The 12,363-nt window shown below is 51.2% G+C and overlaps 1 protein-coding gene across 1 annotated transcript in view; it reads right to left on the minus strand.

The window, feature by feature from the left end:
* The window catches only part of SKOR2 (SKI family transcriptional corepressor 2), a 32,489-nt gene extending 30,119 nt beyond the window's left edge, over positions 1–2,370 (minus strand). The window contains exon 1 of the mRNA XM_087818615.1: positions 1–2,370. This exon is cut by the window's left edge and continues 216 nt beyond it. Coding sequence (XP_087674741.1) covers positions 1–2,370 — 2,370 coding nt within the window.
* Positions 2,371–12,363: the final 9,993 nt, after the last annotated feature.

Here is a 12,363-nt window from a genome sequence, read left to right on the forward strand (position 1 = left end):
CCGGCTGCCCCCCTTCTCCGACAGCCCTCGGCCCTGGAGAAACCGGCCGCCCCCGACCAAGGGGTCCCCTAGCAGGACCCCCGTCTCCTCGTCGTCGTCTTCGTCGTCGTCGGGGTCCCGACCCTCCTCCTCCTCCTCCTCGCCCTCGGGGGCTTTGTGGCTCTCCACGTCCACCTCCTGCTCTTCCTCCTCGTCGTCTTCGTCCTCCGAGCTGTCCTCGCTGGGGTAGCTGCAGCTGGTGCCCCCGGGGGACAGGAGGCCTCGGTGGTGCGGCTGCGGGGCCAGCGGGGGCGGCGGGGGCGGCGGCGGGGGCGGCGGGGCCGGGTGGTGGCGCTCGGAGCCCGGCTCCTCAGGCTGCGGGGGCAGCAGCAGCAGCGGCGACGGCGGCTGCGGGGTGTGGTGGTGGTGGTGGTGGTGCGGGTGGTGGTGGTGGTGGTGATGCGCCGGGGCCGGGTGCGGCGCGCCCGCCGACGCCCCATGCAGCTTGGCTAGGCTCTCCGCGTCGTCCTTGCCGCCCACCGGCCGGAAGGCGCTCGAATGGTGGTAGCCGCCTGCGCCCGCCTTGCGCCCCTCCAGGAGGTGCGGGTGGTGGGGCGCGGGCACTCGAGCGCCCGCGGGGCCCACGCCGGCCGCCGCGGCCCCTGCGCCAGACACACCTCCGGGGTCGGCCGGCGGAGTGGAGCCCGCGCTGCAGTCCCCGCCGCTGCCGCCCGGGGGCGACTCGAAGAGCGCTTCGCGAGCGCCCGCAGACCCCGCCGGCGGTGGAGGGCCCGAGCCCGGGCCGTTCGCCACGACCGGAGGGGGCTGACCCGGCGGGGGCGCAGCGTCCGCGCTCCCACCCGCGCCGCCGGGCTCGGCCAGGTCCAGGAAGGCCTGGCGCAGCAGGGCCGGGCTTTCTCCGAGCGCGCAGCCCAGCGCGGACGGCGGCTGCGGCGGGGGCTGTAGGTAGGTGGGCACGGGAAGCCCGCCCGGGGTCCGCGGAGGCCAGAACATGCAGAAGGGCGGGTAGAAGGCGTCCTTGCGGCCCGCGGGCCAGAAGAGGCCCGACAGGCCGGCTTTGGGCCCCGCGCCCGCACCGCCCGCGCCCCCCAGGGCCTCAGCGGCGGTGCTCGCGTCTTCCTTCTTGTGGCATAAGCCAAAGGCGGCGGCCGCGGCCGGGAAGGTGTAAGGGTGCGGGAAAAGCCCCCCGCAGCCCGGGAACTTCTGCAGCACGCCCCCGAACGAGCCCTTGCTGGGCACCGGGATGACGGGGTAGCTGCGTGGGCCTTTGGCGCCGGCCGCAGCGCCCGCGCCGGCGCCAACGCCGGTTACGCAGCCGGCCCCCGCACCGCCCCCTCCGGCCCCCGCGCCGCTCGCGGCCACCGAGAGGCTGGCTGCGGCGGCCGAAAGACTGGCAGCAGCCACGACGGCCGCCTCCTGCAGGGAGTCGTCGTCGTCGTCGAATCGCGGCCGTTTGTGATGAGTGTGGGGCGCACCCGCCAGCTCCGCCAGGGGCGGCGGCGGCGGCGGCGGCGGTGGCGCCCCCAGCAGGTGCGGGCCCAGCAGTCCCCCGCCTCCAGCCACCGCAGCGGCCGCGGCCACGGCGGCTGCCTTGACCGAGCTGAGCGGGTGGCAGGCGGGGTGCGCGCCCGGCTGAGGCAGCGCACGCTTGCGGCTGCCGCCGTTGAACATGGCCTTGACGTCCTCCCAGGCGAAGACGAGCTCGTCCTGGGGGCTTTTGTCCGTGAGCTTCAGATGGCGACGCCACGAGTTGAAGTTGGCTGCGTCCGGCTGGGTGTACTTGGCGTCGGGCGTGCGGTGGGAGTGGAAGATGAACTTGTTGGGCGAGAAGTACATGTTACAGTAGCTGCATTTGATGCACTTGGCGCGCGAGCTGTTGTAGCGCGCGGGGATGAAGCTGCCGCGGCAGCCCCAGGCGCACTCGTGCGATACGTCGAAGGCGAAGTTGTCTGGCAGCTTGGGCGGCCTGTTTTCGCCCAGGAACGACTTGCACAAGCGCTCGGCCTCGCGTTTAGTGATCATGCCGCAGCGGCGCGATGAGATGGGCATGGCCCCCGCGCGCCGCAGGATCTCCAGCTGCACCGGAGTGCATTGCACGCACGTGATGCCCAGCGCCACGCGGCGGTTGTGGATCTCGTTGTAGCTGAAGTTCTTGAGGAGAGTATTGGAGATCTGCGCCAGGCACAGGCGCTCCTGCCCGTCGATCACCAGCGACACGATGGGAATGCCGTAGAGGATCACCTGGCCCACCTGGTTGGGTTTGAGGTTGGCGTGGCCCGGGCGCGGCTGACTCAGCGCGTCGGGCTGGAAGGCACTCGACGGCGACGCCAGCAGGATGTCGTTGGGCCCCGGCAGTGGGCTGGAAGCCATCTCCTCCGCCGCGGAAGCCCGGGCCGAGCCCTCCGGGTCTGCCTGGGCGACTGGAAGGGAAAGGAGAAGGCGTTGATAAGAACCTTTTCCGTCTAAAACGGAGGGGTAGGTTGAGTCCCCAGCTGAAGAATTAGAATAACTTCCTTGCTTTGACTAAGACATCAGTATCACAGGGCAAGTTTCAGACACAAGGAAGTCATCTGCCTGAATTTTCTTCAAGGTCGCCCTTCCGAAATGCAGGGACTTGGAAGGACTATTTTTTTCTGTTCCAAACATCCAAAGTATATTAGCTATATGTTTTCTTTTAAAGGCAGTCAGTTCCTAAGAAACTCAAGACCGTATTCCCTATTTATAGAAGCCGTTGGAATAAGTGCCCGCTAGAAATTAGGAAGTAACGATGACAGTTGTAACTAGTACAGATTACAAAAGTTATGGAAAACTGGAGCTTGGCCATTGAAACCCAAAATTAAAAAGAGACCATTTGCTTGAGAATTGATTTTGGTTAAAAAAAAAAAATAAACCCAAACCTTTTAAAAAGTGATTTTTGTGGTATCTGTGGTTTCCTTGGGAGAAATTTGCTACTGGTTGAGACACAGCTCATTAAGGCAAAACAAAATCCCTCCCCCCTCATCTTCGCCGTTATATATTTGTGTGCTGTAATTAGATTTTTTTTTTTTTTTGGAAAGATGGGGAAAATGTACAAAGCCACGTGCGCGATTGCACCAAAATAGGACATTACACTCTCATTTTTTTCCAAAAAACCACTTGCTGAACTGAGTGGTTCTGGTTCCACAGAGGTAGCTTAAAAAGATGAAGTTGTCAACTGGTAGACATTTAAAAACTGTTTTTCTGTCATTTCCATGGAAATGAGCAAGTAAGTATAGGCAAGTGTGTTAAGTCCAGAAATAGTGCAAAGAAACTAACAATTTGGGGGGATCGTTACTGACGGGCTTAAACGGCAGTTTTAGGTGTAAGGTGCACCATTTTCTGTGGCATGTCTTTTTCTGCTCTGTATGAATAGCTCCACATCTTTAGGAGGGGTGTGCTCCGCAGGATAGCTACTCTGTGCGCTAGGTAATCCGTGGGAGCATTGCGAACGGAAGCCCTGGGTTGGGCCTGCGGGGAAATTCCAATCATCTCTGGGATACCATAATGAGAGAAAATACCCAGTAAATGGGAAACACAGGAAAAGCAAGTGAAAGAAACCTTTTCGACAAGGCTGCTAAGCCAAAATCGGCAAAGTAGCTCATTCCCTAGGGAAGCGGACAGCGACCTTTCTACAGCCAGAGGTGGGGTGCAGCGGCTGAGGCTACCTTCGGCCCTGGACAGTCGCTGCAGCGGCGGCCACTCAGGACAAGGACACTGGAGCCTGTTATTGCAGCGATTTCAGAGGATACACCGTCTACCCCTTCACCCAAATGTCCTATCCTTGCTTTCCCCGGGCCCCTGTGACATCTATCCCCATGCCTTTGCCCTCTGCCCTCTGGATCCTCAGCTCTCCTTACCCTCCGCGGCCTCCACGCGATCAAAGCAGACATCAGCCTGGCGTCACTTAGGATGCACCAGACACATTTCTGGGGGACAGGGCGTTAAATGGCTGTTCAAGGCAGGGTGATACCTGGGCCTGACACAACCAGCTCTAGCTTCGCCAAGTGGTCCTTCAGTGCTCATTTCCCTCCCAAACAAGATTATTATCTTAATAAGACCCTGGGATAATGGGAACACTCGCTTTGGGGCAATGGAGCGCTGCGGGCCCGGCCCTGAGGAAGAGCGCGTTTTGCGTTCCAAATCCACAGCCTCAACAGCGGTAGACTGAGCAGAAGTGTCTCCACTTTCACCCCAAGCCCTCCCAGATAGTCCTGTCATAGCAGAGACACAAATAAGGGGGTTTAGGATGGGGGATTTTAAAAAGAGAGCGAGGGGAGAAGAGACAATTAAAAGTTAGTTGAACTGAAACAAGGAGCTGGAGAACTCATGCGCCAACGACCTCCAACTTAACTCCTGGGAATCCCAACCCGATCGCCACCGAAACCCACAGCTGCCCCTTTCTTAACCCGGCCAGTTCCCCCGCTGGGGTCTCAGACAGTGAACCCCGTGTGCGCCGAGCTGGGGCCGGCGTTCCCGGCAGTACCTGGTGACCCTCCGGTGTCTTTACGCGTGTGGCTGCCGGCCCATCTTCCCAGGGCCCTCGGAAGGGAAGCATCCAAGCGGGTCCTCGAATCCAGAGGGCGGGACTCGGGAGGGCTCCCAGTGAAGGTGCTGGAGCTCGTTGGCGCTCAACGGCGCTCGAAGCCCGGCCAGGAGAGAATGACAGCCCGAGCTGTGGCGGGGCGTCCCCTAGACCGCAGAAAGTGCGGGCGCGCGGAAACCCGCGGCGGCGAGCCCCAGGTGGAGCGCAGTCTGACAGCGCCTTTCTCTGTCTCTGAACTCGTGTCGGACGGAGGGGACGCCACCCAGCGGGCAAGGTGACGTCACCGTCTCCCTGACACTCCACATTAAACGGCTGGCATGTTACAGGGAGGGAGGGGGAAAGCGAAATCGAGAGCGAGTAGCATCTAGATCCTTTGGAGCAGGCACGAAAGCTAACGCCTAACAAACCCTCGGTTGACAGCAACCTCTCCAGCCTCGGAGCAAAACGCAGCCAGGACGCTGGAGCCACGTATCTGATCCAGGAATGGAAAGCTGAATAGTCTGCGTGCATCCAGGGACATGGATCCTGGAGGCCCCAGGTTCTAGAAGGGCGCCTCTAAAGTGACCGTCCCTGCAGTTACTGTTCCCTCCCCTGAATTCTCGGAGTCAGCCTCCTTCAGGAATGCTCCTTCTGGTACACGGTGCAAATCAGTAGCCTCACTTGTCAAGCAGAGACTAGAATAGCTTCAGCTCTCCTTTGAAACACTGTGAATGAGGGGGAAAAAGGGGAGAAGTTCCACATAGGGTCCCCAATCTAAAAACTTGGAAGGGAGTGTGGAGAATGTCCTTTTGAATAGAGAGTTGCTTTTTAGGACAAGATAGAATCAGTGCAGCATTCTCTATTTTAGAAAGTGCCCAATCAAGGGAGCACCCCAATGAGTGCACGTGAGCACACATCCATCAACTTCATTCAGAGTGTAGTTCTCTAACCCACATTATAGGACCAATGCAGCCGCTTCAGCACAAGGAAAAGGTGAGACGGGAAAGCACAGAGGCCTCCAATCCTGCCCTGCCCTTAAACAAGTTGCTAGTTCCCCCAGGAAAGTAAATTTCTCAGGGAACTACGCAGGAGCATGCACTAAAAAAACAACAACAAGATAAAGACAACTATGATGAGAAAGTAGCATTTCCCACAGCTTTCCCCAAGTGAGGCACAGCCTAGGATATAATGAAGTGTCAGTATGTTGCCTCCTGGTTGATCAGCTGTTAGGAGCCAAAATGACCACCCCTAGTTTATCAAGAAGGGAAGAAACTACCTATTTAGAGGACATTCTAAGAAGGATACATGCAGGGGAGTGGGACTGGGGGATTCTTTACTTTTTCTTTTTACAATCATAGCTGATTTTTCTATTGCTGCCTGTTGAAACACACAAGCTTAGAGTTTGGCAGGCACATCACCAAACAACCTCCACTAACCTGGAAACCCAACCAGACTCCATCATAGCATCAACAACAAACCATCTCTGAGTAAACAGAAAGTGAAAATGCTTCATCAAAGGTCAATAAAACCATGGAGAGTCAATCAAACAGAAAACTGAGGGAGACAGGATTTGCAGCTATTTTAAATTAATATGCCAAAAACAGTTTCAGGGCCATGAAAACTGGACATAAGTTTCAAATGGCAATGAAATTATTTTTCATCCATTGCCTAGTTTCTAAAGGCATTATCGACACAAAATAGGCTCTGTGCTAAGGGGCTGATGTCAACCCAATGCTCTCTCCCCTGTGCCCTCCAAATCTCCCATCCAAAAAAGAAGGAAAACCTAAGCTTTATGCCTGCCCCACCCATTTTCCAGAAGAGTGTCATCACTATACACAAATCCCTTCCCTTGGAAGGCGGAAGGCACTCTTCTGAAGCTCACCAGGCCAGGCCTGGTTCTTCTCAGCCTCCCTGACTCCTCTTTGGGTTTGGGCTCCCACAAAGCGAGATCCCAGCTTGCTCACTAGAGCCCGGCTGCTAGGAGAAAAGCCCGAGCCTCACAGAAAGAAAGTCCAGAAGTGGGGCTGGAAAACGGGATGAAATGAAGTCCTATTGCTTCGTTAATGTGCTGGGGAGTGCCTGGTCACTGCTGAGGAGGAAGCACAGGGGATCTTCACTTTTTATCCCCGTGTTCTTGTCTTTGCCCCCAAAGGCTCATCTTCCCCTTAAAGATCTTACCTTTTTTTTTTTTTTTTAAGTGTCTTCAAAAATATCTTTCTTTGAAAAGAGAAATGGAACCAATCTTTGCCTTCCCTCCATCACCGATTACCCCAGGAGTGAACCCACACCTGGTGGTACCTGTAGCCAGCTGCCTACTTGATCTTTAAACATGAACACTTATACACTGCTTTGTGGCCTTACTGTCATACAAACCTGTGACTTTATTTTAAAGTAAAATGTTTCACTGGGAAGAGAAACATGTGGTGTTAGATGAAGTATTTTTGCACAAATAATTCTAAGAATAGCATGATGCTTTATTTCCCCAGTGAGTCTGGGGTGCCTGTTTGAGCTGTCAGACCAATTATATTTTTGGAAGACGAAGGTGGAGAACAGTTTTGAAAGCCAGACTCCGTGCTCCAAAAAATCCTCACCTTGACTTCTAGAGCTGGACTGAAGAATTACAGGCTTTTGATACATTTAAGTCTGTGAGCAACTTTCTGTCACCACTATCTCTTTGACCTTTTGCTTTCTCCTCAGTTTGAACAAGGCTCCTGATGGTTCTCCACCGCCTTTCCATTTTCCTCTCCCGGACCAGGGGCTCCTGATCCGTGCCAGTCCCTGTCCTGGCCCCCGAGAGCCTAGCAGGCTCAGGCAGGAGCCAGCGGTGGCGGTGTGGAGGCGGCGGGTGCAGGCGAGTTAATCAATGCTTTCCTCTTCTAGCTGACATGCATTTTACACGTCGGGACTCTCCTCAGCCGGCTAATTGATTCAAATTGTTTTATTGGTTAAACTGGTGTCACCCGTTTGCATGATCTATCACCGCACGGAGGAGAGCATTTCCACAGTCATCTCCGTTCCGAGCGGCTGCGGTTCACCCAGGCCAGGGACAGGTAAAGGAGCCCAGACACCGGACCCAAAGGAAAACCACAAACCGAGCTGGCCCCCTCGGAACTGGAGGCGCGACGCCTCGATGCAGGCGCACGCAGCTGGTGTGGCAGCGTGGATGGAGGTTTCCAGCTGCAGCTTTTAACAATTGGTGACCCCACATCTGGCCCGGGCGTCCTCCGCTTTGGAATCCGTCGGTTTCGGAGCTGAGGCGGCGGACCCTGCGGGGCTCCAGCCCAAGGCCAAAGCAGAGGCGGGAGCTGTCCGTGGTGCTGAAGCGAATCCTTCGCTCCTGTGCGCTCACAGCTCTCCGGGAAGAAGCCTCCCAGCCTGTAACCATCGGAGCCCTAGATTCCGCTCCGGGCTCCACCATGGCCTTGTAGACTTAAGAGGCAGGCAAGGGGCGACACAGGAACACATCCCTTGCTTCTGCTCCATCTGCCCTATCTCCAAGTACTGAGGCACTCCCACCCCTACTTCTGTTTTTCATTGACCCTAAAGGAAGAGAAAGGCCATAATATAAATTCATTACAATCAGAAACACCAGATATTCTCTCTCCTTCCACTTCCAGCCTGGGTATTGGAGAATCCATGACAGTTACAGATTAAAAAAACACACCAAACAGCTTCTATCCCTCTCACTCATCCCCTCTTACCCTAGTCTCAGCCTTAGGCAGAAATATTAATTACCGCTCTGTGTCCCTGCCAGAAGTGTCCCTGACATTGGTGTTTTTATATCAGGCAGGGAAAGAAATAGCTTCTCTGTTAGTTCCAAGTCTGCCAAAGGAGGCTTGCATGGCCCAGAAAGAAACCAGAAGATTGGCAGAACTATCAGGGACAGAATAATTCTGATATGTCAGAAAGTACAGGAGATTCAGCCTGATGAAACTGGGCACACATTTCTACTTAGTCACTTACTAGATTTAGAGTCTTGCTTTGATAACTAACCTCCCAAGCCCCACTTCTTCATCTGCAAACGGAGATGATGGATACATAGTTAACAGGGTATTGTGAGAATTAAATGAGATAGTATATGCCAAGTGCTTGGCACACAGTAGTCATTTAATACATGGTAGCTTTTTTTTTTTTTAAATCCTCACTTGAGGATATGTTTATTGATTTTAAAGAGAGGAAGGGAGAGAGAAAGAGAGGGTGGGGGATATCAATTGGCTCTCGTACTCATATGCACCCCAACTGGGTACTGAACCCTCAACCCAGGTATGTGCCCTGATCAGGAATTGAACTCATGACCTTTTGGTTTATGGCATGATACCCCAACCAACTGAGCCACACCTGCCAGGGCAATATATGGTAGCTTTAAATGCACCTTCCTCAGAAGGTGGGGAGAAGAGTGAGGCCTGTACTCTTACAAGCTACTTTAGAAATCTCCAATAGCTCCAGAAAAAATGACATCAAAGGCATTTTAGCTTAGTGGTGAGCAGAGAGGGAACTAAGTTCCTGGTGCTGAAGCAAATCCTTCGTTCCTTAGCCCTTTTCATTACAACTTTATCCAACCCCTAATTGGTCTAGTGTTTATTTTGTATACAGGTGGCTAGAGCCTCAGCTAGTGTTTGCTTAATCCATTTTAAATAGGCTAGTAATAAAAATAGCAAATAGAGTGGTCATAATGATAATGACTGCTGTTATCCCTCAGTTTTCCTTTTCAACCCCAAAGAGCTTCCTGCAGCCTGGCAAGCCCAGCTTCCTAGTTTTTCCTCTAGTGTTCTAGTTGGAGTTACATGAAGCAAACTAAAGATCATGAGCAAACCAAAGACTCATTTATGATGGAAGTCACAGAAGAAATTAGAAAGGTCTCTGAGTCTTCTGAAGGTGGTCCTTAATCTTTGAGTCTTCTCTAAAATATTGTCTATAAACAAGGACCCTTTTTCCCTGGGCCAGAAAAGCACACTGAGAGCATAAACCTAAAAAAAACCAGGATTGTGGAAGGAAAATGAAAATGAACACATTTAGCAGGATCTATATCCTTGCCCCAGTGATCCCTTGAGTTGCTCACCCACCAATGATTGGAATCAGTGCGAGTCCTTCTTACCCTCCAAACAAACACCTTGGTAAAAATAAAGATGGTTGGAGAAAGACCCAGGACTTAATTACCCTTAATCAGAGGAAACCACTCTCACAAGAAAACTTGGCCTTGGGTAAGTGGCAGAGAAAACTGTTACCCCACCTGTTCACAGAGGCCAGGGACTAATGGAAACATTTGCTACTAAACTTTTAAAAATATATATAACAAAGAATTCACATTTCTTCACAAGTCCTCTCAAACTTGTAAACCCAGCAAGGTACACACACATGCACACAGCTTGCAGGAAGTAATACAGCCCAGAATGGAATATGAACTTGGTATGCTTGGTGGTCACTCAGCAAATATTAGTTAACCAAGATAAAATTCAAAGGCACACAAAATACCTGAGGACGCACATAAATCCATGAATGCAGGCTCCCTAAACACACCTGTGAATGTGCCTCGAAGAAGGACACTGGCCCAAGGAGTAGCCCGCTAGGCTCTCTCCCTTCCCTCTCTCCTCCTCTCTCCCAGTGCTGGCATACACATATGCGCCCGCCCCCTCCGTGGCCCTCCTCCCCACGTTAGGAAGGAGGGGGTCCTTTGAAATGGAGGTGGTCCCAGCTGGAAAACCCCAGAGCTCATTTAGATCACATCACTTCAGGCTTTTGTCTCTGCTCCTGAATAGCCCAGGCCGGCACAACAAAAGGATAGGCCTCTACATGGAGTTTTCATTGGCAAAGATGCGCCTCAAAGATGCTGCTATAATGATGAATAAAAAGGCAAGATGCTTGCCTTTTGATCGCCACTCCCAAGGAAGGGAGGGGAGGAAGCGGGAGGAAAGGAGAGGGGGAAAGCGAAGCAAGACACAGAACTGTGGGAGAGAGAGCCAAGGCAAGTGTTTGGCTGGATTTATGCAAAAGGGACTTTAATTATATGAAGACTCCAACTACCACCAAGAATAAGAAATGGGGTTTGGGGCTTTTTTTTTTTTTTTTTTAAGACAAAACTGGGTCTTTTGTTTCAGGGAACCAATTTAAGAAGCAACTGAAGCTGAAGATTCAGAAAGGGTGTGGAAGAGGGGAACTTTTAAGGCTTGGGGAGAGGAGGCAGAGGACTGGGAGTAGGGGAAGGGGGTGTAGATTTTCTGTTGACATGTCACAAGAGAGAAAATGACATAGATATACATTTAACATTTCCCCAGCTGACAGTGGTGGAAGGAACATTGCTTTTTATTTCCTGGGGAAATGAAAACATTTTTTCCCCCTTCCCTGTTCTTTTCTCTCCCATCCTTTCCCCTTTTGAAAATTTTTTACTTTGCCATCAAGCTTGATCCTATTAGCTAGTACACTTAAACTATCATGTGCTCTCTGGCTGCTCAATAAGCATCATGCCTTCAGCTTTCCTCCTGCCTACAATCATGAATTCAGTGGTAGAAAAAGGTGAAATTAGATATTAGCAAAGTAAATCTCAGGGAAGAGGGGGATACAAATCTGAGTCACTATTTTTTTTTCCTGAAAAAAACAAAATAGCAACCAATGAATATTCAGAGGGATTTTCTATTTTTTTGCTGTGTATTGAAAGTATTTTTTTAAACAAAAAAGGCATTCCTCCATGGGATTAGGGGTTCAAAGTGAAAACATAACCAGACCAAAGGCAATACCAATCCCAAACTTTTTCAAGATGCATTATGATATCATCGACAAACTCTTAATGTTGGCAAATAATTAAAATTTCCATCTTTTAGAACTGTGTAACCTTGGGTGTCTTAGAAACAAATTGTACAAACAAACCGCAGAGATGAGCACTGAGGGTTTCAGAGGAGATATAATGAACCAACTTTAATTACTAACTTGAAATTAAAAATGTAATATACAGATTTAAATTTATTTTCACCTAAATTGTGTATAAAATTATATGGCTTTTGCAGGCTAAGAAATGCTCTGTAACCAGCCATGCTTCTAAAAAGTCTGAAGTAGTTTCCAAAACCGAGTTCCCAGACTCACACAGTAATAATGATACATTTATCATTACTGATGACCACCTACTGGGTAATTATTGCTTTGTTACTACTATTACAATCAAGAGATTTCTTTATTTACTGTTAACATTCACTTAAAACTGAATGTTAATGACTGTTCTGAATTCACCAAAGAGAGTTTTCTGTTATATTTCAGAAGTACTTACGTTCTGGTTCAGAAATGGGAAACCATATTATAACAGAGTGGAAGGCTGGGTGCGCTCTTGGCTCTCACCCTCTCTCGAGACTGAAAATGGCATTCTGAGGAAATCTGGAGCAAAATTTTCCAGCTCAGAGTTGCAAAAGGTTAACATAATGCAACCACTTGACTTGTGCTAATTATGTAAGTATTTTATTACAGGAGATTCATTCATTATTGATACTTGTTTGCAGTAACTTCCTGCTTGGGGAGTTATATTTTATATGAGAAGTAAACAACCCATGGCTCCAGGGCTAGCCCCCACCCCCAGATCTGATTTCTTCCCACCCCTTTGTCTAGTTTCACAATCCTCTTCCGTTGTTACGTCCCTACTGAGGCTGAAAGACAATTCCCCAAAACCTTATTCTCTCTCCATTTCTTTTCCCCATTCAGAACTTTCCAGTTCTTAAAAAGGGAAGAACTCGGGGTTTGGAGAGTGTTGGGATGGGGATGAGGTGGGTAAGAAAATAAAACTGGTTTTAGTGTTTATTTTTATATCTCATAAAGAGAAGAGAGAATTTTCATAGAAATCCAGG

The sequence above is a fragment of the Miniopterus natalensis genome, chromosome 7 (assembly GCF_054644295.1).
Source record: "Miniopterus natalensis isolate mMinNat1 chromosome 7, mMinNat1.hap1, whole genome shotgun sequence".
Classification (NCBI taxonomy): Eukaryota; Metazoa; Chordata; class Mammalia; order Chiroptera; family Miniopteridae; genus Miniopterus; species Miniopterus natalensis.